The sequence below is a fragment of the Pogoniulus pusillus genome, chromosome 14, assembly GCF_015220805.1.
Source record: "Pogoniulus pusillus isolate bPogPus1 chromosome 14, bPogPus1.pri, whole genome shotgun sequence".
Lineage (NCBI taxonomy): Eukaryota > Metazoa > Chordata > Aves > Piciformes > Lybiidae > Pogoniulus > Pogoniulus pusillus.
In genome coordinates, this window is record NC_087277.1 from 6,473,591 (window position 1) to 6,490,353 (window position 16,763).

The 16,763-nt window shown below is 40.2% G+C and overlaps 1 protein-coding gene across 4 annotated transcripts in view; it reads right to left on the reverse strand.

The window, feature by feature from the left end:
- The window catches only part of TRPS1 (transcriptional repressor GATA binding 1), a 224,904-nt gene that overhangs the window by 162,922 nt on the left and 45,219 nt on the right, over nt 1–16,763 (reverse strand). For 3 of the 4 annotated variants that reach the window (XM_064154176.1, XM_064154173.1, XM_064154174.1), the window contains one exon: nt 5,223–6,352. In XM_064154176.1, the coding sequence (XP_064010246.1) occupies nt 5,223–6,352 (1,130 nt within the window). The remainder of the gene's footprint in view (nt 1–5,222; nt 6,353–16,763) is intronic. The other variant, XM_064154177.1, reaches the window with a different exon arrangement.

Sequence of the window (16,763 nt, forward strand, 5' to 3'; positions counted from 1 at the left end):
TGTCATCCCATTCTCTGATGTCATTTATTATTTACAACAACCAAAAAACAGTGATTATTCATGGCCATTAAACATTTACAGCCCCATCCAAAGACGAAACATCAAGACAGTCAGGACAAACCATTCTGACCATTTAATAAAACCTTACTGCTATTTGTTTGTACCAAAATGTACTTGAATTGGGTGCTGTAAGATAGGAGGATTTTCCCTTGCAAGATCTTGAAATTGGAGAGATTAATTCCATTGAAAAAACTCCATCTAATGTTCTTTACACGGGCTTTCTAATAGGCTGTGATAGTCCTGACACTATCCAGTTGTAATTAAGTCTTGTTGACATGCTTCAAAGTGCTCTGAAGTATTACAAGACACCAACTTCTTCAAAACAAAGGTTGGGTTATTATTCTTGGTTTTGGGGTTTTTTGTAATTACCAGAAGACATTCCTGGGCTCTAAAGCAGAAAAAATATTCTGGATGAAAGTATGGCTGATGTATCACTCCCATTTTTTAACATGTTTTGAATTTCATTATGAAAATAGTAATTACTATTATTTCTCATGAAGAAACAGGCTTATAAGAAAGTTTACTGCTGGGCTGGGTGCTGCACTCAGGCTTGTAGGGAGCAGAAAAAAAAATTCATAAAGAAACACTGTGAGCAAAACAAGCAAGAAAATTCAGCAGAGGGTCAGAAAGGGGAGGAGAATGGGCAGAGCAGAGAGTAAGACTGAGATGAAAAGAGAGCAAAAGCCACTGGCAAGAGCAAACAAGCTCAGAGTAGTGAATGAAGGTGTCAGAAGGATGGAAAAGGTCCTTGCAGCTGCTGCTATTGTTCAGTGAGTGAAGGCTCCTGCTCTGCTGAAAACCCAGGAGCTGGTGGGCCTCAATTTACCCTTTTGCCCTCAGCTGGCTTCTCTGGGAGCATCCCAAAGGCTCCACATTTCCATAATCTGCAGGTCTAAGACCCTGTACTTGCTTCTACTGCCTGACAGTGCAAGTGGGCAGCCCTGACACCCTTGTCCCTGATGTTCAAGCCCTGCTGGAGGGGAGGCATGAGCCCAAAGTACCTCTTTGCCCTTTATCCCTTTGCCTCATTTATCTTTAAGAAGCAAGGAATTAACTTGAAATTAATGCAGAGGAGAACCCTACATAACTGCTGTCATCCACATTTTAAACATAATTTATCAGAAAAATTATTCTAAAACATTGCCAAAGCTTGTATGTCATTTGACTCTGCTTTATTTCTCTATTTTGCAGTTGTTCAATTAATCATTCCCCCCATTTCTTTTAATAAAAGAAGCTTAGAGCGCTTTTCAGCATAGCGTTTTTAACCACTCCTAGCACTGATCAAATGCTTTCTGTCAAAGTCTGTTTTGACAAATAAGGATTTACCAGAAAAAAAAAAGTCTTTTTTTTTAAACAAGAAACTGCATTGTTTTCCCTTTACTTAGAGAAACAGTTGGGAGAAAAAAAGGCCAACAACAGAAAACAAGCAACAATAACAAACAAAAAAGCGCACACAAGAAATTCCCAACTCAGACTTCTTCAAGAAGTCTCATTTTTAAGAAAACATTAAAAAAAAACAACATTTAAATTATCATTCTGTGATTCTGTGGTGAGCCACTGGTACAGGTTGCCCAGAGAGGTGGTAGAAGCCCCATCCCTGGATGTTATTTTTAAGAACAGGCTGGACGTGGCTCTCAGCAACCAGATATAGTGTAAGGTGTCCCTGCCCATGGTAGGGGGGTTGGAGCTAGACGATCCTTGTGGTCCTTTCCAGCCCTGACAATTCCATGATTCTATAAAATGTAATTATTTTGGAGGAAGCAAGAAAATAATCTCTAGACTAAGTGGTGTGACTTATGCAAAATGTTCCCACTCAGTATGATTTTCATCTAAATTAAAAGCGTTGGCATGTTTCAGCTCCCCAAAATGCCAGACAGTTTTGAGGGAAAAAATGAGCTTTGCAATGAACATGAGTACCTGAATCCTCAGAGGTACAAATGGGAAGTGAGCAGCAGCAGAATTAACAGAAAACGGAGGCAAATAAACATTCTGGGGATTTATTTGGGTAAGCCTATTTTAGTATAGTTTAAATACAAGCAAACTCAAGCGCAATGCGACTCATGAGCTTCAAATTCAACTGAACAGCTCTCAAATAATCACATCAAGAAATACTGCATGACAGTTACATACAAGTACCCATTTTTTGTAGATGGAAAACTTGGAGAGAGCTGCTTTTGCAAATTCTAATACTGTTATAAATACATGGCTGCAAAGGAATAATATTGAGACATAGAAAATTTTTTTGGCTAGCAGATGTAGTGAAATTGTAGCTGCAGAGCCAAAAGGATATGAAAAAAGAAAATAAATTAAGCATGCTGTTCATGCATATGACTCAAAAATGTAGACAAAAAAACACACAAACCAAAATATGGAAGCAGCATCTAAAGCCAGCTCTGATACTCAGATTATGAAGGGTAAACTCAAGCAAGTGAAAAGTCAGAGCACTTTCTGCCACCATATTAGTGCTTAGTATTATATTTAGAAGCCATTCAGCTTCTTATGATATAATTGGGCAGGTTTTAGATGTATTCACATGTACAGCATTTTAAATGTATCAGAAATATATCATGTGGCACAACAGATTATTGACACAAACTCTGATGAAGTCACAGAGAAGGCCAGTTAGGATGTGAGCTGATTCTACATTGTGTTTCTATGTGTCACATAACTTTCCAGCACTACACCACGGCACCATGTTAATGCTTAGTATTATATTTAGCACCAGGATCCATTCAGCTCCTTATGATATAAATGGGCAAGTTTTAGATATATCCACATGTATAACATTTTAAATGCATCAGAAATATATCATGTGGCACAACAGCTTTATTGACACAAACTCTGATGAAGTCACAGAGAAGGCCAGCTAGGATGTGAGCTGATTCTACATGGAGTTTCTGTGTGTCACGTAACTCTCCAGCACTACTGTTTGATAGATGTGCTACTTTTTTAAAATCTGAACTATTCTGTACCTTCACAAAGTACAAAAAGGGGAAGAAAATGCATACCCAATGCATGCAAAACTTCTATTAAAAAGAAGTACTGATAACAGTAAAAATAAAAGTTGTAAGGCCCCAAAAGTCTCTTTTTCCATTTGTTTTAGTTTGACGAGAGTGAAAACTAGGTTATGCATAGAAAAGCAATAAAACCTGCTGGTGTCTTGCCATTACAGAGCACTCACCATAAACTGAACTAAATGCTGTGATTTCAAAGAAGATGCACAGCAGGAGGAAACAGTAGCAGTAAACGCAGAAAAGAAACAAAACTCAAACTAAAAGGGGGGGGAGAGCAGGAGAAAGTGAAAGGAGTTGGCAGTTACGGGGATGTTGTACTGCACTTTAATTACATGACATCCTCAGAATCCTTGATAATATTGTAGACTGAAGACTGAAAAAAAAAACAACCAAACAACATTGTTTGAGGGTCTTAAACAGAACAGACTAATTTTAGACAAGTTGAGATTTGAACTCTTAAATATATCTCTTGATGTTCCAAAATGCAGTTCCCCGTGACAACTGCCAGTGCCGCAGGGTGCTGAGCCCTCCAAAGGAGAAGCTGCTGCTATCCTGTCTCTAACTTAGCACTTAATTTTCAAAGTCATGGCTTCCCCTTTTCTTGAGAAAAAGGATTTTTACTAGGCATGCTTGTTCAAACTTAAATTACCAGCTGCAGCAAAATAAAAGTGTTGGGTTTTCTTTTTGAGTCAAGGAGCAATATCAATCTTCCAGTTATTTAATCGCTAAAAAAAGATCATACCATGCCCCAGCGGCGGCCAAAGTGCTGCCTATGGAGTTCTTCAGCATGGCTCAAAGCTGCTGTAATAATGCTTGGAACTTAGATACCACTTTTCATCTTCAAAGCAGTTTACAAACATTAACTAATTAATCCACACAACATCCCTCAGGCCCACTTGGATCAAAAATGGGGCACTGCATGCTGGGACCTGAATCCTCCGTGGGCCCTAGCTCCAAATTAAAGATGAGCAATCTGCTCCTTTTTATTTTTTAAATAGACTCCTGATACGTTGCCAATGCAGCCCTCTGTTGGGCAACATTTGGATGCCCCCAGCTTTAATCTCTATTAAAGTATCATGCCCCAGTCTGCCTTTGTTAATTTTGGATGTCTTGGAATCTATTAAACGTGGCAGAGTTTCTCGAGCTTTTAACAAAGCTTTAGCTTTGAAAATGCATCTTCTTTTGTCTTCATACTAGCTGGCTTCCATGCAAAGATCTCTTAGATGAGATAGATACCGAGTTTTCCGTTGTTGTTGACGCATTAGCCTTAACTATTAACATATTCAGCATGGTTTTCTAATACTTAACGTCGCTTCTGCAGCGGCACATAACTGTTGCTCTTTACAAAGCCTTAGAGCCAGCTCCTCCTCTGATGCAAACTGGACTACCAGTTTACAACAGCCCAGGAACTGACCCAAGAGGTTTAGCAGGGAGTTGGCTGACACTATGACATTGTGTCAGACTGAGTCAGGAGACTGGCTGCATCCACCTCCAAATAGGAACATTAGTGTTTAAAATAAATAGAATGGCACTGTAAACCAGCAACACGAAAATAAGCATCTGCAAAAGGATCTTGGGGAATGACATCAACAGACAAAAGAGTGTCTGCTCCCAGTGTGAAACCAACACCAAAACAGCAGTGGAATGCTCTTAACTAATTATTGCGTTGCTGGACTTGGGAATGGAAAATACTACAAAAAGGTAGTACATTGAAGCACTGTTACAGAGCATGAAAGGATTCATAGTCTATCTTGGAAAGTAAAGCCATTTGTGTTCCCCAGCTGAATGAAGATGCCAGCTTTCTGGTAAAAAGCCTAAACTAAAACAGTACCTAAAAGATTCTGGGTGGAAAATAGTTGACCAAACCTCAAATATGCTGGAACTTCAGCATCTGCACATAAATCCAGATCGCTCTCTTCTTTGCACAGGTTTAAATGTATAATTAAATCCACCAACTTAGCTGGTGATTTTCCAAAACAAAGTGGATGTTGGACTGGACTCTGGCTGTAAAGATTTATATCTATATGCATTCATATTTTGATTTCTAGTTTCCTCACATGGTTGGGCAATGGCAACATTTAATTAAGGAACTAAGGGAGAGCTGTTTGTTTGGATTCCTATCATTAATCATTTGAAACTTCACTGTACCTGTAGTGTCGGGAAATCTCTTCTTCCACCTGGGTGGTAAAGTCACATTTGGTACATGAGTGTTCTTTGTTCTCCTTGAGCGTCAGTGGCCCCTCTGCCCCTGGCAGGGCATTTGTTTCTGGTTTGACATCAGATGCTTGAGCTTCATGTGCATTCTCATAGTGGAGCAGGAGAACGTCCACGTCAGGAGTGGAGAATGAGCACTGATGGCACTGGTGTTTGACTCTAGAGCTTCCTGTCACCCCTGGAGACAGGTGCAAAAGCAAGAGAGCACAGTGGGAACAATTACTTTTTCTGCAAGCAAATGGGTAAGTAATTTCTCCAAGGTGCTTTTCTGGGCTGCAGAGGCCTCGGGGACAGAATTGGCAGTGCTTAATGGTACACTTATGAATGTTGTGTAGCTGCTGATAGTGACGGAGAAGCGGGCCCACCACTATTACATCAGGACCATGGCTCTTTGAGTACCTAAAGTCACAGAACTGACAGTTGTAGCTTGTCACCATGCTGTCCTCTGCTCCTTTGCTAGTCAAGTCTTTCTTTTTTGCCACACTTGCACCCTTCTCTGTCTTTGTCACTAACTCCCCATCTGCATTTTTGGCTAGATCATTCTGGTTAATGACAGATCCCCTAGAAAGCTTATCATTCAGATCTGGGTGAAGGCTTCCTGCCTGGCTTCCCCCATGCTGTTTGCTGTAATGTTCTAATAGTTTCAGTGAGCTGGACGATTCACAGCTGAAACTGCAAAATTTACACCAGTAGTAACTGGTTGTATCGGTACCATTTTGTCTAGAGGAATCTATTGGCTTGATGGGCACCGAATATCCAACTGGTGTATCATCTCCTGCTTTTACAGTGATTCTGTCTTGCCACTTCCCCAAGTCTCCAGAATCACATGGTCGAAGTGTAGGACTGGACTTATTGGAGTTTTTCTCTGAAGTTTTACCAGAATCAGAGGAGGGAAGGGCTGCTTTCATTTTGTTTGGGTGAGTCTGTAAGAAGTGTTGCTCTAGTTCAGTGGAGGAGTTGCCCATGTAGGTGAAATTGCAGAATTTGCAGCGGAAGTACTTGGTGTTGCCTTGGCAATCTGGAGTTTTCCGCCCAATTCCAATAAAGGTTCCACCTAAAGTAACCTGTGAATAGAGAGTAAAGTCATTTTAACTTCACTGTAGATTTACTAAAATAACAAGGAAGGAGGAAAAAAGATAGAGAGAAAGTAATTCATAAGCCTCTTTCATTAGCCATCACCATTGTTTCCACTTGTAATACAGTAGGACAGCAGGCTTCTACCTTCACGTATTTAAAATCACCACAGAATCATAGAATCAAGCAGGTTGGAAGAGACCTCCAAGATCACCCAGGCCAACCTATCACCCAGTCCTAGACAGTCAACTAGACCATGGCACTAAGTGCCTCATCCAGGCTTTTCTTGAACACCTCAAGGAACGATGACTCCACCACCTCCCTGGGCAGCCCATTCCAATGCCAATCACTCTCTCTGCCAACAACTTCCTAACAACATCCAGCCTGTACTTCCCCTGGCACAACTTGAGACTGTGTCCCCTTGTTCTATTGGTGGTTGCCTGAGAGAAGAGACCAACCCCCACCTGGCTACAGCCTCCCTTCAGGTAGTTGTAGACAGCAATGAGGTCACCCCTGAGCCTCTTCTTCTCCAGGCTGCACAACCCTATCTCCCTCAGCCTCTCCTCATAGGGTTTGTGTTCCAGGCCCCTCACCAGCTTTGTCACCCTTCTCTGGATACGTTCCAACACCTAAACCTAGCACCCAGGCCTGTCCAATCAACCAGACCATGGCACTAAGTGACTCATCCAGGCTTTTTTTGAACACCTCCAGGGACTCCACCACCTCCCTGGGCAGCCCACAGTCACACTTAAAAGTCCAAGAGAATTGCTTTCTAAATGAGAGCAAACAAAAATTAAACTTGAAGCAATAAATGCAGTTTGCTGGGTCAGAGTCTGATCAATTCTTATAAAGATTATTCCTACAGGAATATCTGTTGGGATGACTTTTAACACAGCCAGAGTGGTTGACATCTGGAAATCACCGATTATTCGGTGCAGACATTCTCCAAGGAAATTTTCTGCTCCTTTCAGACAGAGATCAATTTAGTAAAATGAAGATGGAAGAAATACAATAGAAAAATGGCATGTGGCAAAGAAAGCTACCACACCCAAAAAAAAGGGGAAAAAAAAAAAAGGAAAAAAAAAAGGTAGGTCTACTTAGCTGTTATCATCTGAGCAAAATGGTCTGTAGGAAGGAAACAAGACTTCCAGGGCTTTTGTTATTGAACACTGAGCTCTCATAGCACACAGGCCTGCCCTTCCTAGGAGTGCACCACACCTGTCTATGACATCAGGGGAAGATTTTCTGCTCCTGTATGACTGGCTCCAAGGCCAAAGAACAATCTCCTAACAAAAATATCATGGCTCTGCTTTTTTTCCTAAACAGCAAACAGTGTACAGCATCCACAAAACAATTCCTCTTTACATCTGAAATCCACAGATATTTACTCTCCCAGAGGAGGACCATGAAGATTATCAAAGGGCTGGAGAACCTCTCCTCTGATGACAGGCTACAAGATTTGGGGTTCTTCAGCCTGGAGAAAGCTTTGAGGAGGCCTTGGAGTAGCCTTCCAGTATCTGAAGGGGACCTAAAAGAGAGCTGGGGAGGGAGTATTCAAAAAAAGACTGGATGAAGCACTTAGTGCCAGGTACTAGATGATTGGACAGGGCTGGGTGCTAGGTTGGACTGGATGATCTTGGAGGTCTCTTCCACCCTGGTTGATTCTATAATTCTGTGATTTTATTTACAAGGTCTTGTAGTGACAGGATGAGGAGTAATGTGTTTAAACTGGCAGAGGGGAGATTTAAACTAGATCTTAGGAAGAAGTTCTTCACAGTGAGGGCAGTGAAACACTGGCACAGGTTGCCCAGGGAAGTTGTGGGTGCTCCCTCCCTGGAGGCGTTCAAGGACAGGTTAGATGAAGCCTAGAGTGACCTCTTCTAGTGGGAGGTGGAAAACTGGATGATCTTTGAGGTCCCTTCCAACCTAAACCATTCTATGATTCTACTCCTTTGCCACTATCCAGTCTACACCACTAAATCAAGGACACGGACAGAAGTTTCTTTGTGCCCACATTCTCAGTTTTTACACCCAAGAGATGCTGTAAGTGGAACAGAGGGGCTGATTTCTACTCTCCCAAGCACTAAGTGTATCACTGCATTTCTGCAGGATTCAGTTTTAACGCATTAGGCGAATGGTGTGATTATTTTTCTTATCCCCCTCAACAGCTGTGCCATGAAGAGAACATGTGATCACCACTCATTCAGCATCACACCATAAGGAAAGACTCAGACATACAGAGCACATGAAATGTAAACATTTTTAAATGCATGCAATATAAATGCCTTTTAGCCATTTAGCTCGGAAAATGAGATGCTATCCTTTGTATCCCATCAGAATTGAACATATATAAGCCAACGACTTGCTAAATCATGATATAAAGAGCTGCTGCTGCTCCAGACTCCAACTCTTTTCTGATTGCCTTTTTTTTTTCCCTTTTTTCATAAAGAAAGCACAATTCCCATGTGCTAGTTAAAACTTTTTTCTTAAATAAACTGAAAATTGCTTTCTGTTTGTTTAGGAAATGTATCTCATTAGGCAACGGTGAGTCAGGCAGCCAAATAGCTGAGACTTAGCTGTAATAACATTCTCACTTAAAACTGGGGCTCCCAAATTCTTGTATCAAGTTATGAATTTGGGTTTCAAGATGTTCTTTGGAAGAGGGATGTTGTAACAGACCTTCTGTAATGCAAAAGATCTCTCATTTTATTAAGTCTCTTCATTTTATGGAGAAAGTAAGGAGACAGAACCATGCTGAGCTGATCCAGTGACAACAGCAGGCTTTGGGCCGGATCCACAGTATCTGGCACTTCTGGTCTCCACTCACTGCGTTATTTCAATGTTCCATGTCTAAATGGTGTTGAAAGACAACTTAAAGAAAGCACTGATGGAATTATGGTAAACAGAAAATAACAGCAGCTCGCTGCATGATTACATAAGTTGCAAGGTGATCTGGTTTTGCTCATTTAATTAGATACTTCTGTTTGTTCTATGCATCCACAGAAAGCTGGCCAAAATGCTTTACTTTAAGTGGCTCTAATGAGTAAATACATCCATTACTCTCAGCTGTCCATTCACAGAACCTAGAGGTAACAAACCTATTTTGCAGACGCTCTGCACACACCAGTTAGAAACTGAATGACAATAATCCCAGCTGCTGTTCATTGCTAATTACCTTTATTTCTGTATGCTGGAGAAACACGTAATTAGCACTAGTATTTTATGCACTGGACTGGAAATCACATCATTTCTGTAACTTGTGATAATCCTGCTCTCCATGGCCTACGTAGCACATTTGTGTCTCATGCCAATACATCCTTCTCTGCATCACAAGGGAATAAAATAAAACTAAAGAGGATAAAACAAAACTAAGTATTCTATTTGTGTTGACATCTCGCAATAGGGAGGACACACACTTTACAGTGTGATTACCAGTTATTGGGTTGGCATTTCTCTGCCTACACTGCCACAATTTAAAATAATATGTCCTCTTATGACAGCATGTATGTGAAAGTAATACAGGATTACTTTCATGATATTACACCCAAAAGCCACTTTGAATGCATAACAAAACCTAGTGAAAGTATTCTTGGGGGTTGTCAGCTAAAGAAAACTGAAGAAACTGGATTCCATACAAAGAATCTGGGAGAAGCACATGAAGTGATGGTATAAAAGTTTCAGCTTTCAGCCAGACAAATTTGTCACAAGTCTACATATTTTCAGAACTGTCTGGATTCATGCACTCTTCTCTAGTCTTGTCTTGACTTTCAGACTTTTCAGTTATATTCTGTGTCTCTGTGTACAGGTACTCAACTCCTTCACTGGGTATGTAAACCCTTGATTGGGTATGTAATTGACCTTAACCTCCTGCTCCCTCTGACCTGCTCCAGAAAGAGGAAAAAAAAAAAAAAAGAAATAGGAGAAAGAGGAGGGGAAAAAAATATATATATACATACATACATACATTCATACACACAGCATAGAAATCAATATTCACATCTCTGTATAGCATCACAAGTGACAGGTTCTTCCTATTTCATTCTGATCCCAGTAAAACCCAACTTTGCCTTGACTGAGTTACACTTTCTTAAGTAGACACTCCTCCCCAACAGAAAGAAGAAGAAACTAAACAAAAGCAATCCCACATTTCTGCAGTAGAATTCCAAATGCCAGCTGACATATCTAGTGGCAGTCACAAGTACAGGGACAAGTTTGCATGGAAATGTGAGAAGATCTATAGATCAACAGAGCCTTCAATGAGCACAGGAGAAATACAATCTTCATAATCTTGTTTTTAAAGACAACCTAACATGCAAGGTATCTGCTTGGACTGTGGAAACCTGATTTAGTTCTTTCCTTCACTGTGGCTTGCTTGTGAGACCTTGGGATTATCACTTACTCCTGCAGCACCTCATTAACAGCAACACAGTTGGTATTATTATGCTGTATAAATGAAGATGGCTATTAGGGGTTCTCCAGCACTGCCTTCAAGATAGTTGCACTGATACTCTTCAAAAATTGCTCTTCAAAGCCATGTCTCAATCTGAGACTAATCTGAAATGTATTTCACAGTGAGATTTCCTGAAACTCAAATCTCTTAATCATTAAATTCATTCTTTAAGGGGGAAATTGTCAGAATCTAGAAGACGCAGAAAGAATTTACCACAAGGATTGAAGCTCATCTGTTAATAAAACTGAACTGTCTCCTCATACACCATGCATACTTCCAAAAGTAGTCAGAAAAGATAACACAGCAATTGACAATGTTTCCCAATGTGCTCTCTAAAGCATGTTGGCAAATACTTCAACAAAACTGTGTAACTGCACTCTATGTCTCCAACAGTTACGTCTGTATTACCTTAATTACTCAGACTGAAAACAATGATTTCATGGAATAGGTGGACGTGGGTAAGGAGAGGTATTTCCAGGGGTTTCTTTAATGTGTCTTTGACATCTAACATATTCTTGATGCAAATACTAAGCTATTCCCTCACCTCCTTTTTGAAGTTACTATGCTGAAGTAGTTTGCAAATACTGCTTACCAAAACTGAAAATTACCAAAGCAAGCAGTCTTGCCAGCTCCTGTAATCTTGCAGTTCATGAAGAAAAAATCTACCAGCAGGAACTCATGGCTTGTATCCACCAAGAGATGCAACCACAAGGCTTACATGCACAGGGTAGAGCTATCTTTCACCTCTGGCTTATTCTGCAACTACTGATTAGAAACCAGACTAACCATTTATTTTTTTTTTCTTATTACCTGAGTTACATCTTTGGCTAATCAGGAGGTGAAAGGCTCCAGATCTCTTACCAGTCTCCTGAGCCATCCAGTCTGCCTTTGCCAATTATTTTTAATCTTCTAATCCTAAAATATTTTCTAATGCTCCTGTTTATTCATTTGCTTTGTGCAATATAGCATCCAGAACATTTTAACCATCCCACATTTATGAAGTTCTTCGTGTCATGCAGGCCAGAACAGATTCTTGGCTTACACACAAGTTTGTGTAACACCACCCAGTTCTTTAACCTTCTCTATGGAGAACTCACTCCCTCTCATTCACTCACTCTTTGCATGCAAAACCAGAAGAACCTTCAGTCTACTCTCTAAATTATTTAGAGAGGTAGGTAGACAGAGCTATGTTGCACAAGCAAGGCAAAGACGAGGGGCATGCTCCCAGCTTTCTGAGCAATATGAACTTAGCAAAACAAGAGAGCAAGCTGTTGGGTCGCATTCATTCAAGATGAGTGTATTCTTGTCAAGATTTATTCTGTTGCCATTGAAGCCAGTATGTTTTTTTACACTAGTAGTTAAAATGTATTTTTTAAAGGAAAACTGTGACAGAACAATAACAGGATTTAAAATGAGGTCAGGAGACCAGATGTGCAGAAAAAAAAACAAAAGTAAGGAACACGGAATCAAGACTTTCATTTGCTAGGTAATGCCAGTAGACTAATATCTAGCACCTAAAAGAAGCACCATCCCTTCTATTCTCTTCTCTCTATAGATAGAATTACCAGACAGTTCCATGGCTACTGTAAACTCACAGACTCACATACTATGCTCACACAGACTCACAGACTGTGAGGCAAACTTACTCCGACTTACACCAGAAGAAAACTTAACTGCTCTCCTTTTTCCACAGCAACTTTGTTTTCTGAGCTTCTCTCATTTCTGTGGGCTAGACTAGCAGTTTATATCTTTTAAATTATCAGAGACTATTACTAGTCTCACCAACTTTGTTCATTAACCTCTCTTCAAACACTATCAGGGATATCCCTGGCATAAAGATGAGGAATAGTAGCACATAAACAACTTTGCCTTGAAGGCTATGAAGATACATCAAATCATTGTTCCACAAAAATGCCCCTATGAAGGTAATCTCTGATAGGAAAGTAATCTACTCCTCAACAAAAGAAGGCTGAAATAGCTAATTTCTGCCACAGAGCAAGTCAATGTTCCCAGGCACTTGCTGTTTAACAGCTCACATGCTGTAAATCACTGTGCAGCATTCTGAACAGTAAAGGTGCTGATGTCTCCACAGAAAAGTTACAAAAGAACTTCAAGTAACAACATAGATCATTACTTATGACCTACAGCCAACATAGAATTTAGATGCCCCTAAGGCCACAGGTGCTTTGACACATAATATGTACACATGTGTACGTATGTATGTGTATGTAAGAAGAAAGAAGCACTTACATGCATGCACTCAAAAGCATACACATATGAATGGAAATATACATGTGTTACACCAATAGCTCCACCTGCCACTATTTCTTTTTCAGATCTGTGGTTTAAAAGAGGTACCTGATGCCTTTGCTCACGAGGTGTGGTTGCCTCAGAACTGCAGTCAGTCTCCAGGCCTGACTGTGACCCAGAAATAAGACTCAAAATAAACAGGTATGCACATGTGCAGATACAACACCCAAGATAGCTTAACAGCTTCCAGTTTAAGCAGGGAACTCAGGGAGAACAACGCAGCTGACAGATTAAATGGGCCTTCTGGGACATCACACTTTCATGCAAGTTCTGTTCTAGTATGTCTCTTCAAGATCCAGCACAGCTCAGTCGAGTTCAAGATAGTTGGTCAATTTACTCAGATGTAATTCCTCTTTTGTGGACAGTTAAGCTAATGTTAGTAAGACCAACAGGATAAAATTTCAGTCTACAATTTCAGTCTACTTGTCTAAGCATGTGAGGGAAATGAAATTCATTCACATACATGGTTTCATGTGCTGGTATCAACTAGTTAGATCCCTATGTTACCTTGTAGGGAGCCCGCCTGATGACAAAACTGAACTTTAAGAAGGCTTCATTTGTTACCAGTACAAAAGTAAATGCTGTACTTGTTTATGCCTCCAGTCAAAACCACCAAAAATGTAGAGGAAAATGTTTAGCATGAGAAGCAACATTGATTGTATCTGTACCCTTACTGACTCCCTACAGGATTTATTTTTAGTTTTACCTTCACAGCTTCATATTCAGTCAAACTGCTCATATAGGAGCGATGGATAAAAAGCAGAAGCCTCTAATAAAACCACTGGTTCTCATTCAGCTGAATCTTAGACCAGACTTTATACTAGTCACACACTTCTAACATGAGAAGAGAAAAACTGCCAGATTTGATATATTCAAACCCAGACCACCAAAAAACACATGTGCATAAATCTGTGTCAGCACATGGAGCTCAGCATCGATCTACAGAGGAAACAAAAGGAAGAGCTTTACACACTCTGCATGTGTGGGAACTTCTGTTACTTCCAAAGGTGCAGTGTAACCTGGAAGATGGACATCCAGAAGCGCTCTTGGATGCTGTGAAAATCCTGGAAAAATTGTTACTCTTACTCACATGCAGCAAAGGATTAGGCTGAGTGGTATAGGACAACTCTTGCTATACTAGGAATAATAAAATAAAAAATCCACCAGCAATCTCTCATTAATCTGTGGAACAGCTAGATAATATAATATTTTCTTAATTTATTTCTTTAACCTATATATATATATCCCCCAACCTCAGGAAATACAGTCAAGAAACTTTTGGATGGCTTTTATCAGTCTATGGCTTTTCAGAGATTTGTCTCTTCTCTTATATGGTAATTTCACACCTAAAACCATGAAAAAAAAAACAAATGAGAGAGTTCAATCAAATGAAAAATTAATTAAAAAAAACCCCACTTTTTAGTACTTTCAGAAAGGAATTTGAATCTCTTTAATGGCTGAATATAAGAGGTAGGTCTGCTCCAGAACCAGGGCCATGCTGAGCAGGAAGCTCCTCAAAGGTGGCACACACAATGTGAAGCTGCCTGGACTCAGCCGTAAGAACTGCTGAGCACTGCAGTATGTCTTTATTCATGGTTGCATGAATACCTCCTCCCTTGAGACGTGCCATCTGAAACCTGAATGCAGACATTTCTGTCCTTTCTTTGAGGGACACTGTTTTCTTTTAAAATGTATCAGGAAATAGGGTCATGCTCCCTTTTATTCAATAGCCTAATGGCTTGAACACTTGTTCAGGAAACAGGAAAAGTAGGCTCCTTTCCTTGCTCTGTCAGAGGGGATCCAAGCCTGCTGCTTCTACCTCACTACCACCCTTAGCTATAAGCTGCTATGTGGAAGACAACACTCGCCAATCTTTCCATTGAAGCTGTCCTACTTAATACTCATAAAAAAAATCTGGGGATGAAAAAAAGATTCCTGCCTGCTTGCCAGCAACTTGCCTGTCTCCAGACCTTTCCATACATATTAAAGAGTCATTAGATCAAACACAGAAGGAGACTTAATCATAAGGCAGCAAAGCAAAGTTTGTCAGCATTATAGCTGTTTAGTCACCTGGATTTTATTTTAAGTGCATTTTATATATCTGGACTACTGCTTCAGGCATGTTCACAAAGCCATACACAGGCTAGCATATCCAGAATGAGAAGGCTGCCTACAGCAATTGATCAGCTAACTCCATGTGAGGAGAAAGCCAGGAGGGCTATCAGCAAAACAGGATCCACTCAACTCACTTCAAATATTATTCTGATAAAAGTAGTAAAGCTGATAAACACATTCAGGGATGATCTAGCAAATATTTTGTGATACCTATACTGGCAACAAAGTTAATCTCCCAGCAACAGCTCGGTGATTTTATCCCATCGTATGAAATTTATTATAACTCAATGAAATAAAAACCTCCGAGGAAGAAAATCAAGAACAGAGAGTGCAGGGTATTTTCAAAACAAAACAACATTTTCAAAGAAGACAAAGGAATCTCACTGGATTAAATATTCAAATCAAATAAAAATCTACACAGTAGTAAGGCCAGAAAGCTGGGATTATTTACATAGTTCCCAGCCAAATCCTCTTTAGGTACTACAAGGTCCCAACATCTGTGTACCTGGATGCAGAGCCAAATGTGCATCCCTACTGTATCACTGGCTGCATTAAAAAACAAAACCAAAAGCAACCAAACAAGCAAACAACAAAAAAAAAGATGGGTTTAGGTTTGAGGGTGTGGGTTTTTTATAGTCTGGAGAGGGAGGTTAAGTCTTCTAGGACAGAATTCACTTCTGTGATATGCATAAAATTCATTTGATTTCTTTCTTCCAGGCCCTTGGCAAAGGGACCACATCCCTACCTGTCTGCAGATAGGAGATAGTTTTTATCTGCAGTCAGACATTTTCCTCTGTCTTTTGTTACGAATGCAAACTACAGAGCTCACAGCCTCCCTGACCACTACAAATCTTTACACACGGTGAGTCAGATCAAAGTCAGTGCTCTCCATCCTCTGGGTTCTGCGCCCAGTTCCCTGGCCTGAGACCATAAATCCATCGATAACTTCCACCTCAGCTACAAGAGAACAGTTTGTTAAGTACAAGGAGATCAATAAATCAGACCTTGAGCCCAGACCACTACTATTTCAAGTTAATTACTAAGGGATTATTTTCCTTTAGCCCAGTACCTATACAAATAATATTATTTAGTTGAACCAATTATTCAGGTTCAGTTCCCTCTTCGCTGTACACTGCAGTCTGACTGAACCAATTTTTAACCAGAGCTCCAATCGATACAATCCCTTGTTGCAGTAGGAGACGCCAGCAGCTCAGATGCCTGAGAAAAAATCCCCTCCAAAATGGACATCACAGTAATATAAACATGTGTGGGTGAAAAGGGGATTTTCAGATGTTCCCTTACTGTGTTTATGAATCTCACAAAGCTGCACTGTATCAGGACTGGGGGAGAAGAAAGCATAAAAATATTAATCAGCTACTTATCTTCTGACATGTTCTGGATCAACATCTGGTGCATGTGCAAGCGCTGAAGCACGGCATTTGCCACTAAAGCTTGTTTAATCTTCTCTTTCCATATTGGGCAGGGAAAATTAGCACCCTTAAAAATTAAGTTTCCAGATTGATTTC